General features: G+C 45.7%; 1 protein-coding gene and 1 long non-coding RNA gene across 2 annotated transcripts; one reads left to right on the forward strand and one right to left on the reverse strand.

Annotated features, from left to right (window-relative positions):
* The first annotated feature begins 9,355 nt into the window (after positions 1 to 9,355).
* Positions 9,356 to 13,662, forward strand: LOC120660124. The gene is made up of 3 exons (XR_005669376.1): positions 9,356 to 9,564; positions 13,085 to 13,195; positions 13,387 to 13,662. It is a non-coding gene; the product is annotated as an uncharacterized LOC120660124 (long non-coding RNA).
* A 360-nt stretch (positions 13,663 to 14,022) lies between these two features.
* LOC120660125 (indole-3-glycerol phosphate synthase-like) lies at positions 14,023 to 16,949 on the reverse strand. The gene is made up of 9 exons (XM_039938477.1): positions 16,676 to 16,949; positions 16,168 to 16,566; positions 15,976 to 16,050; positions 15,839 to 15,883; positions 15,583 to 15,747; positions 15,382 to 15,460; positions 15,201 to 15,280; positions 14,656 to 14,724; positions 14,023 to 14,340 (listed from the first exon to the last, which is right to left on the reverse strand). Exons 1-9 carry the CDS (start codon positions 16,832 to 16,834, stop codon positions 14,257 to 14,259), a joined length of 1,155 nt encoding a protein of 384 aa, XP_039794411.1. The 5' UTR covers positions 16,835 to 16,949; the 3' UTR covers positions 14,023 to 14,256.
* Positions 16,950 to 22,722: the final 5,773 nt, after the last annotated feature.

Below are 22,722 nucleotides of genomic sequence, written 5' to 3' on the forward strand. Positions count from 1 at the left end.
AAAGAAGGAAATTTTTGAAAAACACAAATTAAAGTGGCGATCCTGGCTATCTTCTTGGGCAACGCGTTCCTCCGGTGCTGTCCCATCTTGGCTCAGTCGGGACGGCGCGACCACTCGGATGGCCGCTCGGGGGTCTCCTCTGGTCTTGTCCGCCAGAGCCTATGTTCCTTTTCCGTGGGGCTATCTCATGCCTTCCTTGCGTAGCTCCTGTCAGCCGGACGGCGCGCCCGGTGACGGGTCTCTTACCGAGGTCTGGCTGGGGGCGTCCGGTCACACTCGCTGGCGTAATGAAATGGTGCGCAGAGGCAACCATCATTATGGCGAGGGGAGGCAGCGTCTGTGGACGCCCACTCCCGTTGTGTCGTGGGGCCCGTGCGAACGGCGCTATCCCCTTGTCAGGGAGTCCTGCTGACTGAGCCCCTGCCGCAAGATAAGGAGAGCTGGCGTCTTGGGGCCTGCACGGGGCTTATCTTGGCCGGCACGCCTGTCAGGAGGCGCGACGTTCTTGGAGCGCACGTCCTGGGTCATCGGCGTGGTTCTGACCCAGGGTGCCAGGTCGGGGGGCCGCCACGTGTCCCGGGAGGTCGGGCTCCCGGATTCGTTGTCTTAGGAGCGAAGGCACCTCTCCGCGCAGCTTGGCGGGCCGTTCCGCTCTTGCCCAGTGAGCCTGCCGGGCTTCCCTTTATACGAGTCGGGCCCGTTAGGGATCCCGGGTTTACACCCCCGTCATAAACCATTCTAGGTATGCACCTATCTATACAAACATGGTAGAGAAACTAATATCAATCAACCATATTTGATATCCTCATTGTTCCACTTCTTACTCTATGTAGCAAAGGGATTAAGCAGTCTCAATCTTCATGAGAAGCGCATGATTCCGAATCGAATTCCAACCTTGAAAGGATAAACCTAGCACACACGCTTAGAGTACTGTCGAGTCACTCCCAAGTAACCTTTTGCTTTTCATTCCGGTTCATGGATCAGTGCCACTCTCCCCGACTACAGAGAACCACCACATCTTTGTAGTCGCGGTGTTGCAAAATAAAAAATATATCTTCCTATCTCTAAGAGAGAGTGGGAGGTATGTCCATTTGCCAGACTGATCAGTTACTAGGCTTACCGCGTACCACATTTACGACATGTGGCTAGTACTTTCAAACGCTTAACCACCACTACTACACACTGCGGCCTTAGTAATTTATCAACACAGACGGATCTAAACTGAAGCTTGTAACCAAATCCGTCCATGATTCTTGTAGAGATTGCAAGAATGTAAACAATCAACTCCTATAAATCTCGCGAGTGACAAGAAATCACTCAATTTTTACCGGTCGTATTAGCATAGCATCTCAATGGACTTAGTTCTAGTGTTCAACCAATAGGTACCTAGAATTATGCATCTAAGTTTTCATTCAACTCCAATAACTTAAATGCACAAGTAACAGTACTGAATTGCATAATTTAAAATAATAGGATTATGCATCGAGTCTTGCCTATATCGGTGTCTATGGAGTCAGTAAACTTTGGTTCTTCCGAATCATAGTTTGGAACTTCAGTTAATTCAATGACGTTGGCCTGAGCTTTAGAATTATTCCCGTCTGGTTCTTGGATAAATTCGTACGTTCCGTCGACTAGCGGGGTGATTTCTATATGACATGCAATAGTTGGAAAAAAAAAGTAAGGTACTATACTTGAGTATAGCTTTCCTTCACGAAAGAATTGTGAAATCACTCAATTTTACAATTCAAATCATCCATGACAAATACTCTAACTAAGCATGGAGAGAGGTTTTTGAATAATCCACGGGAAGGATTTAAATAATATTTAAAGATGCAAACAACACATAAAGAAGGAAATTTTTGAAAAACACAAATTAAAGTGGCGATCCTGGCTATCTTCTTGGGCAACGCGTTCCTCCGGTGCTGTCCCATCTTGGCTCAGTCGGGACGGCGCGACCACTCGGATGGCCGCTCGGGGGTCTCCTCTGGTCTTGTCCGCCAGAGCCTATGTTCCTTGTCCGTGGGGCTATCTCATGCCTTCCTTGCGTAGCTCCTGTCAGCCGGACGGCGCGCCCGGTGACGGGTCTCTTACCGAGGTCTGGCTGGGGGCGTCCGGTCACACTCGCTGGCGTAATGAAATGGTGCGCAGAGGCAACCATCATTATGGTGAGGGGAGGCAGCGTCTGTGGACGCCCACTCCCGTTGTGTCGTGGGGCCCGTGCGAACAGCGCTATCCCCTTGTTAGGGAGTCCTGCTGACTGAGCCCCTGCCGCAAGATAAGGAGAGCTGGCGTCTTGGGGCCTGCACGGGGCTTATCTTGGCCGGCACGCCTGTCAGGAGGCGCGACGTTCTTGGAGCGCACGTCCTGGGTCATCGGCGTGGTTCTGACCCAGGGCGCCAGGTCGGGGGGCCGCCACGTGTCCCGGGAGGTCGGGCTCCCGGATTCGTTGTCTTAGGAGCGAAGGCACCTCTCCGCGCAGCTTGGCGGGCCGTTCCGCTCTTGCCCAGTGAGCCTGCCGGGCTTCCCTTTATACGAGTCGGGCCCGTTAGGGATCCCGGGTTTACACCCCCGTCATAAACCATTCTAGGTATGCACCTATCTATACAAACATGGTAGAGAAACTAATATCAATCAACCATATTTGATATCCTCATTGTTCCACTTCTTACTCTATGTAGCAAAGGGATTAAGCAGTCTCAATCTTCATGAGAAGCGCACGATTCCGAATCGAATTCCAACCTTGAAAGGATAAACCTAGCACACACGCTTAGAGTACTGTCGAGTCACTCCCAAGTAACCTTTTGCTTTTCATTCCGGTTCATGGATCAGAGCCACTCTCCCCGACTACAGAGAACCACCACATCTTTGTAGTCGCGGTGTTGCAAAATAATAAATATATCTTCCTATCTCTAAGAGAGAGTGGGAGGTATGTCCATTTGCCAGACTGATCAGTTACTAGGCTTACCGCGTACCACATTTACGACATGTGGCTAGTACTTTCAAACGCTTAACCACCACTACTACACACTGCGGCCTTAGTAATTTATCAACACAGACGGATCTAAACTGAAGCTTGTAACCAAATCCGTCCATGATTCTTGTAGAGATTGCAAGAATGTAAACAATCAACTCCTATAAATCTCGCGAGTGACAAGAAATCACTCAATTTTTACCGGTCGTATTAGCATAGCATCTCAATGGACTTAGTTCTAGTGTTCAACCAATAGGTACCTAGAATTATGCATCTAAGTTTTCATTCAACTCCAATAACTTAAATGCACAAGTAACAGTACTGAATTGCATAATTTAAAATAATAGGATTATGCATCGAGGCTTGCCTATATCGGTGTCTATGGAGTCAGTAAACTTTCGTTCTTCCGAATCATAGTTTGGAACTTCAGTTAATTCAATGACGTTGGCCTGAGCTTTAGAATTATTCCCGTCTGGTTCTTGGATAAATTCGTACGTTCCGTCGACTAGCGGGGTGATTTCTATATGACATGCAATAGTTGGAAAAAAAGAGTAAGGTACTATACTTGAGTATAGCTTTCCTTCACGAAAGGATTGTGAAATCACTCAATTTTACAATTCAAATCATCCATGACAAATACTCTAACTAAGCATGGAGAAAGGTTTTTGAATAATCCACGGGAAGGATTTAAATAATATTTAAAGATGCAAACAACACATAAAGAAGGAAATTTTTGAAAAACACAAATTAAAGTGGTGATCCTGGCTATCTTCTTGGGCAACGCGTTCCTCCGGTGCTGTCCCATCTTGGCTCAGTCGGGACGGCGCGACCACTCGGATGGCCGCTTGGGGGTCTCCTCTGGTCTTGTCCGCCAGAGCCTATGTTCCTTGTCCGTGGGGCTATCTCATGCCTTCCTTGCGTAGCTCCTGTCAGCCGGACGGCGCGCCCGGTGACGGGTCTCTTACCGAGGTCTGGCTGGGGGCGTCCGGTCACACTCGCTGGCGTAATGAAATGGTGCGCAAAGGCAACCATCATTATGGCGAGGGGAGGCAGCGTCTGTGGACGCCCACTCCCGTTGTGTCGTGGGGCCCGTGCGAACGGCGCTATCCCCTTGTCAGGGAGTCCTGCTGACTGAGCCCCTGCCGCAAGATAAGGAGAGCTGGCGTCTTGGGGCCTGCACGGTGCTTATCTTGGCCGGCACGCCTGTCAGGAGGCGCAACGTTCTTGGAGCGCACGTCCTGGGTCATCGGCGTGGTTCTGACCCAGGGCGCCAGGTCGGGGGGCCGCCACGTGTACCGGGAGGTCGGGCTCCCGGATTCGTTGTCTTAGGAGCGAAGGCACCTCTCCGCGCAGCTTGGCGGGCCGTTCCGCTCTTGCCCAGTGAGCCTGCCGGGCTTCCCTTTATACGAGTCGGGCCCGTTAGGGATCCCGGGTTTACACCCCCGTCATAAACCATTCTAGGTATGCACCTATCTATACAAACATGGTAGAGAAACTAATATCAATCAACCATATTTGATATCCTCATTGTTCCACTTCTTACTCTATGTAGCAAAGGGATTAAGCAGTCTCAATCTTCATGAGAAGCGCACGATTCCGAAACGAATTCCAACCTTGAAAGGATAAACCTAGCACACACGCTTAGAGTACTGTCGAGTCACTCCCAAGTAACCTTTTGCTTTTCATTCCGGTTCATGGATCAGTGCCACTCTCCCCGACTACAGAGAACCACCACATCTTTGTAGTCGCGGTGTTGCAAAATAATAAATATATCTTCCTATCTCTAAGAGAGAGTGGGAGGTATGTCCATTTGCCAGACTGATCAGTTACTAGGCTTACCGCGTACCATATTTACGACATGTGGCTAGTACTTTCAAACGCTTAACCACCACTACTACACACTGCGGCCTTAGTAATTTATCAACACAGACGGATCTAAACTGAAGCTTGTAACCAAATCCGTCCATGATTCTTGTAGAGATTGCAAGAATGTAAACAATCAACTCCTATAAATCTCGCGAGTGACAAGAAATCACTCAATTTTTACCGGTCCTATTAGCATAGCATCTCAACGGACTTAGTTCTAGTGTTCAACCAATAGGTACCTAGAATTATGCATCTAAGTTTTCATTCAACTCCAATAACTTAAATGCACAAGTAACAGTACTGAATTGCATAATTTAAAATAATAGGATTATGCATCGAGTCTTGCCTATATCGGTGTCTATGGAGTCAGTAAACTTTGGTTCTTCCGAATCACAGTTTGGAGCTTCAGTTAATTCAATGACGTTGGCCTGAGCTTCAGAATTATTCCCGTCTGGTTCTTGGATAAATTCGTACGTTCCGTCGACTAGCGGGGTGATTTCTATATGACATGCAATAGTTGGAAAAAAAGAGTAAGGTACTATACTTGAGTATAGCTTTCCTTCACGAAAGGATTGTGAAATCACTCAATTTTACAATTCAAATCATCCATGACAAATACTCTAACTAAGCATGGAGAAAGGTTTTTGAATAATCCACGGGAAGGATTTAAATAATATTTAAAGATGCAAACAACACATAAAGAAGGAAATTTTTGAAAAACACAAATTAAAGTGGCGATCCTGGCTATCTTCTTGGGCAACGCGTTCCTCCGGTGCTGTCCCATCTTGGCTCAGTCGGGACGGCGCGACCACTCGGATGGCCGCTTGGGGGTCTCCTCTGGTCTTGTCCGCCAGAGCCTATGTTCCTTGTCCGTGGGGCTATCTCATGCCTTCCTTGCGTAGCTCCTGTCAGCCGGACGGCGCGCCCGGTGACGGGTCTCTTACCGAGGTCTGGCTGGGGGCGTCCGGTCACACTCGCTGGCGTAATGAAATGGTGCGCAAAGGCAACCATCATTATGGCGAGGGGAGGCAGCGTCTGTGGACGCCCACTCCCGTTGTGTCGTGGGGCCCGTGCGAACGGCGCTATCCCCTTGTCAGGGAGTCCTGCTGACTGAGCCCCTGCCGCAAGATAAGGAGAGCTGGCGTCTTGGGGCCTGCACGGTGCTTATCTTGGCCGGCACGCCTGTCAGGAGGCGCAACGTTCTTGGAGCGCACGTCCTGGGTCATCGGCGTGGTTCTGACCCAGGGCGCCAGGTCGGGGGGCCGCCACGTGTCCCGGGAGGTCGGGCTCCCGGATTCGTTGTCTTAGGAGCGAAGGCACCTCTCCGCGCAGCTTGGCGGGCCGTTCCGCTCTTGCCCAGTGAGCCTGCCGGGCTTCCCTTTATACGAGTCGGGCCCGTTAGGGATCCCGGGTTTACACCCCCGTCATAAACCATTCTAGGTATGCACCTATCTATACAAACATGGTAGAGAAACTAATATCAATCAACCATATTTGATATCCTCATTGTTCCACTTCTTACTCTATGTAGCAAAGGGATTAAGCAGTCTCAATCTTCATGAGAAGCGCACGATTCCGAAACGAATTCCAACCTTGAAAGGATAAACCTAGCACACACGCTTAGAGTACTGTCGAGTCACTCCCAAGTAACCTTTTGCTTTTCATTCCGGTTCATGGATCAGTGCCACTCTCCCCGACTACAGAGAACCACCACATCTTTGTAGTCGCGGTGTTGCAAAATAATAAATATATCTTCCTATCTCTAAGAGAGAGTGGGAGGTATGTCCATTTGCCAGACTGATCAGTTACTAGGCTTACCGCGTACCATATTTACGACATGTGGCTAGTACTTTCAAACGCTTAACCACCACTACTACACACTGCGGCCTTAGTAATTTATCAACACAGACGGATCTAAACTGAAGCTTGTAACCAAATCCGTCCATGATTCTTGTAGAGATTGCAAGAATGTAAACAATCAACTCCTATAAATCTCGCGAGTGACAAGAAATCACTCAATTTTTACCGGTCCTATTAGCATAGCATCTCAACGGACTTAGTTCTAGTGTTCAACCAATAGGTACCTAGAATTATGCATCTAAGTTTTCATTCAACTCCAATAACTTAAATGCACAAGTAACAGTACTGAATTGCATAATTTAAAATAATAGGATTATGCATCGAGTCTTGCCTATATCGGTGTCTATGGAGTCAGTAAACTTTGGTTCTTCCGAATCACAGTTTGGAGCTTCAGTTAATTCAATGACGTTGGCCTGAGCTTCAGAATTATTCCCGTCTGGTTCTTGGATAAATTCGTACGTTCCGTCGACTAGCGGGGTGATTTCTATATGACATGCAATAGTTGGAAAAAAAAGTAAGGTACTATACTTGAGTATAGCTTTCCTTCACGAAAGGATTGTGAAATCACTCAATTTTACAATTCAAATCATCCATGACAAATACTCTAACTAAGCATGGAGAAAGGTTTTTGAATAATCCACAGGAAGGATTTAAATAATATTTAAAGATGCAAACAACACATAAAGAAGGAAATTTTTGAAAAACACAAATTAAAGTCCACTAATGGGTTTAGAAAAGTTATATAAAGCTAAATATACTTCATAGAGCACATGCCTCAAAGTTTATAAGAAGAACAATTTTAGAACTTAACATAGAATAAAAAGATCAATATTTTACTCCTGTTTTTAAAACTAGCTACACAAGGTTTCATAAACAACTCATAACACCATCTTGTAGAGCTACTCATAAGAAACAAAACAAAATTAGTTTTGCATTTTTCTGATTTTTCTACAAATTCTTATGAATTTTCAAAGATAGAAAAAGATAAAAGGGACTTGTTTCTTTGCAGAAAGGTCCCTGGAAGATTTTAAATCCTTGTAAACAGGCCCTTGGCTGGAGTCAAAGGGGAAGGAGGTAGTTGACCGGTCGAATCCAACGGCACTGGTCGCCAGCGGCGAGGGTCGAGGGGCCAGGGGGTAAGAGGAGCTCGAGGCGCACCTGCTAGAGGGGTTGAGTGGGGCGTGGAGTGGCCGGAGGGGCTCGTCGGCGAAGGGACAGTGCACGGCGGCAGAGGTGAAAGGCGACGGCGATGCTCCGGCAAGAGATGGACGTCGAGAAGTGGCTGGATAGCTTCACGAGATCAAGGTGAAGCTCACAAGGGGGTCGTGGTGGTCGAGATGGATTTGTGGCGGCAGGTCGGCGGTGGACAGAGGTCGTCGGAATAGAAGAAGGGGTGTGGCGGTGGATGGCCGGTGGCGGCGTCGCGGCGTGTCGTGGAGGGAGGATGAGGCGCCACGAGGAGGGGAATGGGTCCAGGGGGAGGCAAGGAAGCTTATCGGCGCATCAATCGGCAGCGAGGGCAGCCGGTGGGCCGGGAAACCGGTGGCGGGGCGGCGCCGCCAGAACTCCGGCAATGCTGGAGGTGGAAGACGACTGGGAGGACTGATTTGAAATTTGCAGAAAGTTTAGGGGCTTAACTGTAAACTAAAATTTTCCACTGAACTAGGGCTCAAATGAAAAAGTGCCCAACATGAAAGTTGTTCAATTTTTCAAGATCTACAACTTTCATGTTATGCAAATTTTCACTAGATCAAAGATTTGTAGATATTTTTAAAAATTCAATTAAAATCTAATCCATTAAGGAAAAAATACTTTTAATAGCAATTTTTCAACTTTTTTGGGCTGAAATGCAACAATGCTACCAAAATAACTATTAATAGCACATTTGCAAGAAAGCCCATCACAAAGTCGAAAAATACTTCCTAAGTCAAAACTTTTTTGCAAGGAAGGACTTGCAATTTTTCATAATTACCAAAATACCCTTGCTTTTGTACTGAATATTTTTCAGATATCACACAAGAATAAACACCAAGTTTACACATGCAACTTTGATTCAGTAGCTAGACACCTGAAGTGTCACACCACTGGCGCCACGTGGACGGGTGACGTGGCTGAAAACCGGGGTGGATTTGATTTAGGGATGTAATTTGCATGGTTTCGTTAGTTCGAGGGTGCAGGATATCTGGTTTAGGAGCTTCGGGTTGAAAATCGGATGATCATGAAAGTTCATGATTGGAAATCGGACTTTACCCTTTTTTAAATGATTGCACACTCTTTTTGAAGTGAAAGAAAGATGTCTGCAATATGCACGCTTCATGTAACTGGAACCTTTCGCTTCATGAAATTTATTTGTTTGTTTACTTGTGTACTAACAGATGGGAAAAAAATGAACGGTTTAAACCAATTTGGAAAAGGTCATCTTATCACAGTAACCATGTTCTAATAAATTTGCTTTGGAACCTTAAATCAGCTATTAAAATTTATGTTCTAAGTGCATTAGCAAATAGCAATTAGTAAGTCTCTAGTATTTACTCTGTTTCTTTGATGGTTAACAAAACAGAGCAAAGTAACGGGGGGAGCAGATAAAGAGAGATGAGGTAGGGGCAAAATAGTCCAATTAGATCAAAAAAAGAGAGCTGCAGGATTTATGGTCAAGTGAGTTCAAATGACATTAACAGCGTTCATCAGGGTAATCCAGCGAAACTCGCAACTTCAATTGTATTTCAGCGAAACCCATTTCCCATAAAAGTAAAATTCCTATTTTCTCCATGGAGATCTACAACCTCGACGACGTCGTCACTCCCTCCCAGCTCCGCTCCACCATCGCCGAGGAGATCCGCAAGTACCAGAACATCACCAACCCCAAGGTTCCCCCTCCGGTCCCTTCGTTTTCTGGCTTCCTCTCTCGGGTCGATCCCTAGGTCAAGATGAACACTTCTCCGATCTGGATTCTGTCCGATCTAAAGGTGCATTTTCTGTAGAATCCGACATATTTGGTTATAGTTGGGCTCATGAATCGTGGATGCGCTATACGGATGGTATGCCATTTTGGGTGGAACATAAGATTTTATTTACTTAAAAGATTCACAGCCGATTGCAGTGTATTTTTAGGCTTAGGGATTGTTTGAATAAATCATCCCCCTTGTAGATTGGCGGGGATTGAGAGGGAAATAAACTAAACCCCCACCTCCCCCTTCCCCCAAAATACTTCACATGGCGAATGGACCTATCCAAAGGAGGCCGTACAATTATTCAATGGAAGGCAGGTTACAGTGTTTGTAACCTGCCCATGTCATAGCATATCACTCTTAGACTGACTTCAACAAGAGGCATTACCATTTTTGCAACACCAATCGGCACTGTGCATCACGAAACGCTCTCCAACAGAGCAGGCATACACGGGATGCATTTTGCATCGGAGGAGAGAGGCGAGCTAAAAATGCGCTCCCTCTCTCCTCTAAGGCATCGCCTCCGCCGCGGTCCGTGGGAGGCCGGGAGGGAGCGCCTCCTCCCTCACCTCCGCGCCGCCCTCCTTCTCCCTCACCTCCGCGCTGCGAGGCCTCCTCCTCCCTCACCTCCAGCTCGCGGCAAATCGCGGATCGCGGCCAGCTCGGCGAGGCGAGGCCTCGGCGGGGAGCGGCCGGCGGGGCCAGGCGGGTCCGTCGGCGCGCCGCCCCCTCCCCTACGCTCTCCGCCGGCTCCCTCCATCTCCGGCTCCCTCCATCGCCAGCCCCTCCACGACGGCGGCGTCGCGGCGCCCTCCTTCTCCTCCGATTCAAGCTCCTCCACGGCGGCAGCTTCGCGGCGCTCGACGGGGGCGGCGTCGCGGCGCTCGACGGGGGCCCCTCCACGGCGGCGGCGTCACGGCGCTCGACGGGGAGGAGGGAGGTGAGGCGCTGCCCCTCCTCTCCCTCTTCTGCACCGAGCCCCGCGGCTGAGCTTGAAGATGCGGTGAAGAGCTCGCCGCCCTCGCGGCCGGGAGCGCGGCGTCGGTGGAGGCCGGGAGCGCGGAGGGGGAAGCGGCGTGGGGTTTGGGTTTGGGGACGTGGGTGACGGGGAGCTTGGCGGCAGTGGAGGAGGTGGAGGAGCAGGGGCGGAGCGGCCGATTCGAGCTCCGCCGCCACCGAATCGAGCTCCGCCGGCAGATGGGCTGGCCAGCGCCCCTCTCGATCCGCCTTCCTCCTCCCCCGCGCGGCATGCGGCGCTGCCCCTCTTTCCCATGGTTTTTGTGTCGCGGCGACTGCTTTCGCTGTTGGAGAGACCAAATTTTTGCCTGTCGAACCTTTACTGTTCACGCAAGGCAAAGGCTACTTTGCCTTCCAATTTTACACTGCCTTGTTGGAGTCAGTCTTACTGGCTAAATGCAAGGTTGACTGAAGTGTTCCATCGATGTTGGTTTGCATTATGGTTGTGAATTGTGATGCTAAATGTTGCCTGCATGCTTCCATATTAGTCTTACATTTGTCGTAGTTACAGAATTCCACTTGCTCTTCCATTATGCTTCTATATAATGTATATACAAATGTTTCTGGGGGCAAATTTCCTGATATGACATCAGTTTCACCCAACTATTTCACTATGTTTCTACTTGCATATATGTTTTACGCCTTTTGCAAATAAGGTAGATCACAGTCTGATAATATTAGGGATCTTTGACATTTGTAGTCTGGAATGATTTGGTTAGTCGTGATGGATGTCAGCACTTTAAAGTTTACAGGGAAATTCTCTGCATCGCCTTGTGGATTACTGTAACTGGCTACCCAAAATATTTATAAAAATGTTTGTCAATGCAAATCCCATTAAAGGAAGAATGAGTTTGATACTCTTAGTTCTGCAACCATGTGCTTGTTAGATTTCTTAATTCTGTATAAACTCAAATTTTGTTCTTGGTTATTTTTGTTTGGCAGGATTAAGGATGAAGTTTATAGTTCTAGACAGCTTGCTAATTGTTGTTATATAATCAGCGCATGCTAAATTTAGAGACATTTATGCAGTCCTGTTTTTTTAATTGCCCGGATCCACCGTACTCAATTCTTATTGTCCTTTTTTTTAATTATTATGATGCAATCCAATTCATTCCATTGTCTTCCAACGCATGAATGTATAGAAATTGGGGATCTATGCTTATCTGAATTGTGGTTGGACTTCCTGATCTTGGCCTTCCGTACTTCTCACTGTTAATTGTGGGCTGTTAGTAGATATAAGTTCAGGCATATAATAACATACAAGATCAGTTACTGTTCTTGTGAGATTTTTTAGACCAATATGATCACTAAAGCTGGAAGAAAACATCTGGTGTTCTGCTAGGTTTGGGGATTCACATTTCATGCATAACCTGATGTTGTGCTCTGCTAGTATCGGCAGGGAGCATTGCCTCCAGCTTTAATCAAACATTTTTCTCAATCAAGCGAAACCATAATACATGGCACAACCAGATTAGTATCATTATGTCTCAAAGAAATGTGAGAGCTGATTACGTTTTACTGGTTATAAGGATCACCTACATGGTTGATTACTTCTATCTCCTATTGTTTAGATCCTTGTATTGCCAATGCGAGGAAGTGGTAGCTAAGTTTCTTTATAATGGTTCTACATTTCTAATAGCTATGATTTCTGTTTCAGCACTCCTACATGATGTCGTTGAGTGTTGGTAGACAGCATTAGAGCCTTAGAGATCCCCAAACTTGTCTTGATACTTGAGAGTTACCGAACATTGTGGGAACTTATAAACATGACTTCGTTCTTTTCACCAATCACAATTCAGCAAGTCCAAAGTCCCATGTTTCACCAGAAATGTTGCATGACATTTAGTAGTAGATCTTATAATAATGGTGATTGGCTTTGGATGTCCAGAAGATCCTTTGGCCCTAGGAAACTGAGGATGGCTTGAAATTCAAGTAAAGATTACTTTTTTTTTTGACAAAGGGTGGAACAGAGTGAGATGGGCTTTAGAAAAAAAAACTAGCAAATATACATATAGGACTGTGTATAGAGATTGTGATAACCTTTAGAGGTGTCAAGGATCAACAGATGATTGTTTAAAAAAAGGATCAACAAATAATGGATGTGTGAGGTTGCAAAGTTCCCTTGAAGATCCAAATCTTTTGTTGAAGGTTTTCATGATGCAATCATACAATAGAATTTGTCATTCGATTAAAACTTAAATATTCTGGTACTAAATTTTGCAGAGTGTGCAATCAGCGTGAAACCTCAGACCTTTTTTTTTTTAGTGCACCATTGCAAGTTTCCTCTGGGTTTTCCTAAACATTACTTTGAATTAGCAGATGACCCTAACCTGTACTACTGATGCTTTTGATGAATTGTTGAGAGACAAATCAACGAGATCAAGAGCTCTGCATCTTTTTTGTTTCTGCATGGTCAATGTAGGTGTTTGTGGAAGACAAGAAACGACATGGTGTTTAACGCAAATCTGTTGAGTTTCCCATGGTGACGGTGCACAAGATGATGACGTTCCTGAATCACAGGATGTCGCTTCAGGTGGGTTGCTTCAGATGGACAAACCACGTGTTATAATATTCGTCAAGATTCTGCTGAAATTGCAATTATTTTGGCGTTAGCTGCTGTTTTGTTTCATTCTATTGTGGCGGTGCTATCTTTTTATCTCTCCACCATGTTTTATGGTTGTGCTTAGTAGAGGTGATCCTTCATTTCTTTCCCTTGATGTGCAGAGATGCTCGTTCGTACTCTAAACTGTACGTTGTGAAGCTGGCAACCCCAACAGGTTTCAGCCTTGTGTAAACTCTGTTAAGCTTTCTAATGAATCTGGGCAATGTCTTTGGTCAATGAAACCTTTTGCAAGGTGAATGCATTGTTCTACATGTGCGCGGCAGTGCGCCTTATTAGGTTCTTATGCACACCTTACATCCCATGTTATTTTACACTATGTATAATTGCACTTCTACTTATTTGCTAGAAGTAGTACAAAATGGCAAATTTGGAAGATAGGTGCACGTCTTCGCTGACATATATGTGGTACAAGATTCTACATACAAACAAGCATACAATTTCCAATTTTTCATGTTTCTTTCCACATCCCTCTTATTGCATTGAAATTTTTAACTCTAGCAACGCACCGGCAGTACACTGAAAAAATATTTGTTCTGTTCTTTATTCTCCCTTCTTGAACTCTGTTCTTCCTCTCGGTGTCCATTTCTGCTATCTGATCCCCTTAGGAGCGTTACAATATCTTATGACACGATATTACTGGAGCAGAAAAATTCATCATACACAATCTGTATAGATAGGTACCCATCACAATTAAACGATAAGGATATCTTATAACACGACATTACTAGAGCAAAAAATTTGTCATAAACAATTTGTATAGATAGATAGATACTCCAATACATGCACGGAACAAAACAATGCATATTCGTGATACATGCAAAGAAGTGAAAAAACTAGTAACAAATTACTTTTATAAATACAGCAATAGCTACATATGTCTTGTGCAATCTTTAAGCTTGCATTGGATGCCTTCACTTATCAGCCCATGATCGATACATACAACAAATTAGCTAAACCACAATGGAAAGATATTAGTGTAAGAGCTCCTTCCCAAACAGCCCAGCGATTGCTCGACCAGGATCTTCCTGCGTCACTAGGGATTCTCCTACTAAAACCTGACAACATGAGTAACAACAAATCAATGTTTGTATATCCCCCCCCCCCCACCCCCAACATACACGCACACACACAAAAAGATATTTCCTTAAAATTAAATCAAACTATGTGGTTTGCGAACATATTAGTTGATCAAACAGTCTATTTATTTAACAAATAAATAAAAGAAACACACTTTTAAGTGGGAAAACAAAAAATTCCTATGGTTCTTATCCCAAAAATATAAACAGGATTCATATGTCCAAATATGACGATCATGTTTCAACATTTAATTATACTTTCTCAGAAAACGTTGATGACTTTAGAGAACTTACAGCGGAAACACCAGCATTCTGCACATATGCTACATCTTCGGGCGTAAACAACCCTGACTCGCTCACAACCTGAATAAACATATCGATCATTGAAAATTAAAACTTATAAGCCAACTCTGAGCAATTTATATTATGAAATTAGACAACACATGTTTAGTGACGCTAGGAAGGAACTGTCCAGTAACTTGGTTTTCTTGTGAATTACCAAATCCACAGTTCTAGTCAATGCACAACCATTATGAAATTAAACAACACATGTTTATACAAAGGAAATGACCTGGTAAAATAATATACTTAGATAAAACATCCCTGTCGAATTAGGATCCTGAATTTTGTGTGTGTGTGTGTGTGTGTGTGTGTGTGTGTGTGTGTGTGTGTGTGTGTGTGTGTGTGTGTGTGTGTTACATTCAGCTGTAATTAGTCCATCACTTTCTGAATTTTATATCAAGTACAATGAATGCACAGAAAATGACTGGGCGAAATAATCCTTTGGAGCACAACCATTATGTAGAATTGGGAGTACAGAAAGTCCTTTTATTATCTACCTTTATTCCCTTCTTCCTGATGACGTGGCCACGTTTACGTAGCAACATGTCTGTGTTGGCAGTATCGACTTCAAATGTTCCTGCAACACAAATAAATTTCAGCTTGCCACCGGGTCAACCAACAAAATTGGTGTAACAAATCATGTGTAAGAAGTGACCGAGAATATATTATAGCACGTACCTAGACTGCGGTTGTTGATGCCAATAATTTCAACACCGTCTATCTTGAGTACACGATCCAACTCCCTCTCATCGTGAACCTAAAATTACAAGTTTGTGTTCAATGCTTGAGCAAATAAATGAACCTGTGCAGCAAACTGCAAGCTGCACAAGGATGGTAAATGATACCCAGTGCCAGAGCGATGGAGAGGCTCGTGCAAACCTCGACGAGAGCCGTCATCCCGAGGCTCCTGCACACACGAAGCATGTACTTGATGTCGAGGTCTGGTAGCACGGCGGCGATCAGGAGCACCGCATCAGCGCCCTTGGAGCGCGCGTAGTAGATTTGCCAGACGTCGATGACGAACTCCTTGCAGAGCAGAGGGCACTGCATTCGCAGCAAAGGACAAATTTAGTCGATCATGAGATACTGAAGAAGATTCAACCCTCGAGACAGTGATTCATGGTAGATCCCTTACATTCACACCGGAATTGCGCACGGTCTCCAGATTCTCAAAGCTCCCCTGGACGAACATGCACAAGATGGGAAGTTTCAGAAAAGTTCCACGGCGAATTTCATCGGCACTTGAAGAACAGCAGGAAGCAAATGCCAAACCAGAAAGTGCTTCTCGTCGGTCAGGATGCTCAAGCAGGCTGCGCCGTTCTTCTCGTAGGCGTGAGCGATCTCGACCTGCCAAGAGTTTGCACAACAGGTGGTTACAAGGCAGTTCATCTTCAGAGGTAGTAAGCAGATGCCAAGAATCTCTACAAGATAAAAAAGAAAAAGATAGAGATCTTCGAGACTGACCGGATTGAAGTGCTCCCTGAGCAGGCCCTTGATGGGCGACGCCTTCTTGACCTCGGCGATGAGCGCGGGGAGGCCGTTGCGGCGGCGCGCGGCGTCCAGCGCCCCGACGAAGTCCCTAGGCGGCGGCGCGCGCTCGGCGGACTCCATCACCTTCTGGAGCGGCGCCTTGGCCTTCCTCTGGGACACCTCGACCTCCTTGTCCCAGATGATCTGCTCCAGGACGTTGCGCGGGACGGCCCTGTCGGCGCCGACGCCCTCGGACGGGTACCTGGGGCGGCAGCGGCGGCGGATGCGGATGCCCTGCGCGGCGGCGATGGAGTTGATGGACTTGCCGCTCTCCCACTGGATCACCTCCAACGAGTTGAACATCTCGTCTTCCAGCCTGTGCAGGACCGAGCCCTGTCGTCGTCCCATCCATCAAATTCAAGAAGAGAAAGAACCAGAGCAGAGGCTGCAGAGCACTCCATCCGAGAAAACAGGAGAAAGGAGAAAGAGGCAAACAGGGCACCTCGGCGGCGCCGCAGCGGACTGCGCGCGCGGCGGGGCTGGGCCCGGCGACGTCGGTGCGGAAGACGACGGGCCGAGAGGACGAGGAGAGCGGCGAGAATACAGTTGCAGGAACAGAGGCCCTGACGACCGACGCGGCGGCGAGGATGTAGGACTCCATCGGCGACGTGAAGAGGACAGGGCAGTCGGTGGGGGGAAGAGGCGAATCGGAGGTGATCGATCGGGCTTTGCCTGCCTGCCCCGTGGAGGGGCATTTATAGGCGCCCTCAACGGCGGAGCAGACCCGGCGCTACACTCAGTCCCTGCCGTCCTCTTTGATTTCCATGCCTTCTATACCCTCCAGCGAACCTGTCAAAAATTTCTTTTCTTTGTTTCATCATCTATCTATCCTAGACGCATCTAGTAGACACTCGAACTCAGTCGAGTATTGTTAATGCATATTCTAATTCTACATTGACACTGTGATAACAAGAAGAAAAGAGAGATAACAAGAAGATGGTGGGTATTAAATTCGAGACAATATACTATATCGAATCAATTGGAGAGGATATCCATTGTGCTATCTATATCTATATATTCTATATAGATGCCACCCACTAACTATTTCTCTCTTCATGCAAGGTGTCAACATCATTCTCCACTAAGTGTCCCACTAACTTTCAACTACCTTATTAATTACAAAAAAATGTCCATGTCATCTCTACAATATGCAATACTTTTAATCTTTAATTAACTAAAGTAAAGTCATATACATACGCTATTTTTTCATCACATATTCTTCTATAACGTGATCAAATATTCTATTGGTGTTTCTTCTATTAGCTTATCAATTTTTACGAGATTCAATAAACAAAAAAAATGTCCATATCATCTCTACTATGTGCAATACTTTTAATCTTTAATCTATTAACGTAAAGTCATAGACATACTCTATTTTTGCAATACTTTTAATCCTATTCATGTTTTCCTATTAATTACAAAAAATATTCATGTGATCTCTACTATATGCAATACTTTTAATCTTTTATCTAAGTCATATACATACGTTAATTTTTCATCACCTATTCTTCTATAATATGATCAAATATTTTATTGGAGCTCTTCTATTATCGTATAGATTTTTACCTGATTCAATAAACAAAAAACATCTCTACTATGTGCAATACTTTTTATTTTTTATCTATTAAGGTAAAGTCATATACATACGCTATTTTTTGTCATCACCTGTTCTTCTATAATATGATCAAATATTCTATTGGTGTTTCTTCTATTAGCTTATCGATTTTTATCAAATCCGATAAAAAATAACATGAAAGTAAAATTTATTTCATCTATTTCTTTCAACATGCCAGCTATATATCCAAATCATATAGGAATTTATTATATCAGAAGTCACAGCACTATCCACGGATAGAACCATCTATTTATGTCTTCCACCAACTTTTTTTTGTGAATGTTGCCATGCAATCACCTTAGTATATCTACTTTCGAATTTCACCTTAAAATTTTATTTAAGAAATCCCGCAGCAACGCACGGGGTATCACCTAGTATCCTATATAGACACAACCCACTAAACATCATTAATTGTGATTTTCTTACAACCACATGAAGCCACATCATCACTTAAATCTAAACCGTTGATTCCATCCTCTCCGTTTTTCTATACGTCTGATGATCAAACATCCACCATCTCACTCACTCACACAAGACCATTCATCTTCTAATCCCCACTGCCGCAAGAAACTACCAGAAGCCCAAGAGTTTGTTCATGCGAAATCATTATTCATTTATATGGCCGTTTCATTTTGCTACTCTGTTTCTCTTCCCCAGTGCATCTTGATCCTTCCGCTTCCCCTGCTTTTTTCCCTGGTAGCGACAGTCTCCCAATTTCTCCTTCATCTAGAGTGTGTTGAGCTAAGAGCTTATTATTCTTCCTCTATTTTAATTTCTTTGATTTTTTTCTCACCGCCCACTCGCCGCCAACGCCCCAGCAGCTGGCATCGTCACCGGGCGTCACGGCCGACTGCTTCCACCGCCCACTCACATATTATCATCGAATACTTGCTTTCATTATTGCACCGGGGTAGCGGTCTCCACGCACCCAAGAGACTGCTTGAATGCTCGAGGTCATCTGTCGCATCCACAGTTCCTGGTATTCCTGCCGCTCTCTCCGTGGGAGCGGCTGTCGCTACTTGGGCCTCACCCCTGGCCTTCATCAGGTTCGTCTTCCTTACAAGTCTGCTTTGTTTCCTCAGACTGTTTTGTTACCATTTGTACTAATTTCGCGTCTTCCCTTTTCTTTGTCGGTGCCAGCTTCACGTGTTGCCGGGTCGTCTTCCGTCTGGTCCTCCGCCATGGCAAGACCTGCCCACTTTTGGACCTGCCAAAAGTGCCGACCTTCCTCCTTGCACATTGTATTCACAGGTCATCCTCACACCATCTGGCTTTCGTACGCTGTTTTTTTCCAGTTGAATGCAACGTGTGTTACTATCCTAGAATAAAATTAAAATGTCCTTATCATAACTATTATAGTTCATCTTTTTATCGGCAACTAGAACTTCTTATATCTACATCGACTTTAGTATTTAAGCATTTCTTATATACAATCATGTCATATATATCCAATGCTAAAATTGATTGCAACTTCATAACTCCATCTTTTCAACACACTCAACTTCAACATTTTTGCTCTGAAATCCCGCAGCAACGCGCGGGGTATTCAACTAGTTTATAGAATGGACGAGCCTGAGGTGAAACTTTGTCTTTGAGTAAGTATAAGGAATGTGTTACTGTATTTTGGGGAAAAAAGACAAACTATAATTTTCTAGTTTTTTTTAAACCGGAGATGGCGGCCGTACTACTACTAACACTAACACTAACACTGTTTCTGTGACAATGGACCTGTTTGGATACACTAACACTGTTAGATGTTAGTGTTAGTTTCTTACACAGAACTAATATAGAACTAACACTAACACTTGAGGTGTTTTGATGCTAGTGTTAATTTGACAATAAAATCACTTTTTCAATTATTTGACTCATTTAAGTCTCTTTGCAGCCACACCGCCCCGACGCCGCTCCGCTGCCCCGCCGAGTCTCCGCCCCGCCGTGCAGAGCTCCCCCGCTGTGGCCACTCCACCCCTCGCGCCGCTCGTAGCTCCGCGTGCAGATGGGCGCGCGCCGCCGCCGCGCTCGCTTGAGCTCCGCGGTTGCGCTCGACGCCCTCGCGCGCATCGCCATGGGGAGCCCTCACGCCGTGCCTCGCCGCCGAGCAGGGAGGTCGCCGTGCACGTGGAGCTCGCGTGCTCGCGAAGCTCGCGTACTCACGGAGCTTGTGGCCCGGCCTACGTCGGGGCCGGGGTAGCGCCGCCGCCCTCATGCGCCCCGGGAGGAGGAAGGGGGCCGCCTCGCCAGCCTCACACACGCTGCTCCGCCGGCGGCTCACGCGCGCAGCTCGGGAGGAGGGGGCCAGGGCTCTGCCGCTCTCCGATCCGCACATGCCAGCCGATATCCGCCGCGCGCGGATCCGCTCGAGGCCAGGCGAGCTCTGCGCCGACGAGCTCGAGGCCGACCGGCATGGCGGAGGGTGGAGCCGAGCGGCGGCGGCGAGCCATGGGCGGCCGCAAGCGCCCCCGCTCGACCCCACCCGTGTGGCGGCCGAGAGCTCCGAGGGCGGCCGCGAGCTTCATGGCCGCCTCGGCCACCGAGGGAGGGAGCATGGAGGCCCGCCACGTCGAGGAGGGAGGAGCGCCGCTGCGAGGATCCGGCTCCGGCACAACGAGGAGGGCTGCCAAGGCGAGGAGGGAGATGGCGGAGAGGGCAGGGGACCGGCGGCTCGGGTGGGGGTTGGAGATGGGAGAGAGAAGAGGGAGGAGAGAGTGGGACTTTCTCTTTTTCCTGTGGACCCCACCAAAACTAACACAAAAAACACCTCTTAGAGGTGCTAGTTTTTTGGGGGTTAGTTGCATCTAACACAAACTAACATACCTGTTTGGCTATTTAGGTGTTAGTTTGCTCCGATCTAACACAAACTAACACTCACATAGGGTATCCAAACAAGGCCAATAAAAGACCACACCATAGACACAGGGACAACATGCACCTAATAGAGAGAAAACGTGCTAGCTTGCATATTGCACGCAGACATGGATGTTTTTGGAGTACTCCTTCGGTTCCATGAAAAGTATAATCTTACATTTGAAAAAAATTCATAAAAAAAATACAATTTTAGAGATTGGATCTCAACTAATTAAGTAGTCGAATTTAAATTGCATGCCATACTACCTATATGTAGCAAACAAATGAGGTCATGAGAGTCTTTTCACGCTACCACTAATCTATGTGAAAAAAAATCTAAAGTTGCACTTTTCATAGAGGGAGTATTTTATTTAGAACAGCTTACGTGATGGTTGTGTGGCGATAGGATTGGCTGGTTTTCCTTCCACGATTTTTCCCCTTTGGAAAATAGTGATAATTGATTTGTGAATGGCCATTTCAAAATCAAGATTTATGCAATTTTTTTGCTACAAATGATAGCATTATCATGAAGGAGAATTCAGTGATTATTAATCGAGAGACGGCATTATGGATCCATAATGTTTTTGATGGGTTGATGCATGTGCTCCAGCAGGAATGGAAATATCCATGGTACATATTCAAGATGCAGGTGGGTCAGCATTGGTTGGCCCAAATCTTAACCTAGCGTACCCATTTTATTAGTTTTAGGTTCTGGGTCGACCCAATCTTATGCAAATTTGGGTTTCGGTGTTTTGGGTTGACCCAAAATAACACCAGAAGCTATTAGCGCGTGCTAAAGCAGATCGATGGTATACGGGGGCACGCCGGAGAAAACCATGGACGATGGTGGTGGTGGTGCTAGCTAGCAACGCAAGCGGCGGAGTTGACCAGACCGCGAAACCTATATCGGAGAGAGAAAAGAGGCGTATCTCTTGTTATTTGGGTAACCCAATGACCCACTTTGTAAACCAGTTATTGCACCATATTATTTTTGGGTTATCTCTATTGTGTTTTTACCCTACTAATTATGGATTGGGTTTTGGGTCATTGGGTTGACCCAAGAAATCCTGCATCATGAGATGGGATGTCTATACCAGTGCTCTCTCCTCTATCGATACAACCCGGTCGCGCGCCCGTGCCGGTCAGGAAATGTGTCCGCTGTTTCAAAAAAATAGAATATTGGAATTAATTTCTTGGTGTATCGTTAGTCAAATTTTACAATGGTTAAAGAAAATAAGAACCACAGTATAGTTACGGACACAAAAGAGGGACTATTATAATGCTCTTAAGTCCTTAAATTTAATTTTCTAGTTGCCTTAACCATTGTAAAATTTCTCTTGCAGCAAAGCTCGTATCATTAATATTGTTGTCCATAGAGATATATATTGCGATAATATACTGCCATACTGGTGGTTTGATTATTTGTGCCAGCTAGATTAATTAATTTCTTGCATACCAATATAATTCTCACTAATAAATACAGGAATTATGAGTGCACAATATACCACAACCCCTCTATACTGACTACGTTGGTATCGGTATAAGCCTCTATACCGACGCACCGTTCGTCGGTATATCATTATACCGACCCCTCATATCGGTCGCACTAAATAGAGTCGGTATAGACTTATACCGACTGACATGGCTATACGGTGACCCCTCATATTCGTCTAACACATGCTGGATGCTTTTTCGTCTAGTACTAATATGCGAAATTAGTATTATCTAGAAAATTTCATTCCTCAAAGTATATTTAGTACCGGTCGGTAACACCACTTGGTACTAAAGGGTGATATTTAGTACCAGTTAGTGTCTTAGCCCGGTACTAAATGGTCCCCACGAGTTACTTCAAAAATAAAATAAAGCATATCTAAAATAGGTGAGATGGTAAAAAGATTTGTACGACGCTTGATGTCGTGAGTTTGAATCCCATAAACCGTGCATGTGCATATTGCGCGTAAAATTCAAGTGACTTGTGACGATGCGCATGTCAATTTTTTCTCTATATTTTTGGGTGTAAAACTATTTAA

Source organism: Panicum virgatum, chromosome 2N (genome assembly GCF_016808335.1).
Source record: "Panicum virgatum strain AP13 chromosome 2N, P.virgatum_v5, whole genome shotgun sequence".
In the NCBI taxonomy this organism is placed as follows: domain Eukaryota; kingdom Viridiplantae; phylum Streptophyta; class Magnoliopsida; order Poales; family Poaceae; genus Panicum; species Panicum virgatum.

Coding starts and splice junctions, on each gene's coding strand:
- LOC120660125 (XM_039938477.1), bottom strand. CDS start 16,834: ATGGAGTCCTACATCCTCGCCGCCGCGTCGGTCGTCAGGGCCTCTGTT. Junction 16,051..16,167: donor TCAGGGAGCACTTCAATCCG/GTCAGTCTCGAA, acceptor AACTCTTGGCAG/GTCGAGATCGCTCACGCCTA. Junction 14,341..14,655: donor AGAATGCTGGTGTTTCCGCT/GTAAGTTCTCTA, acceptor TCATGTTGTCAG/GTTTTAGTAGGAGAATCCCT.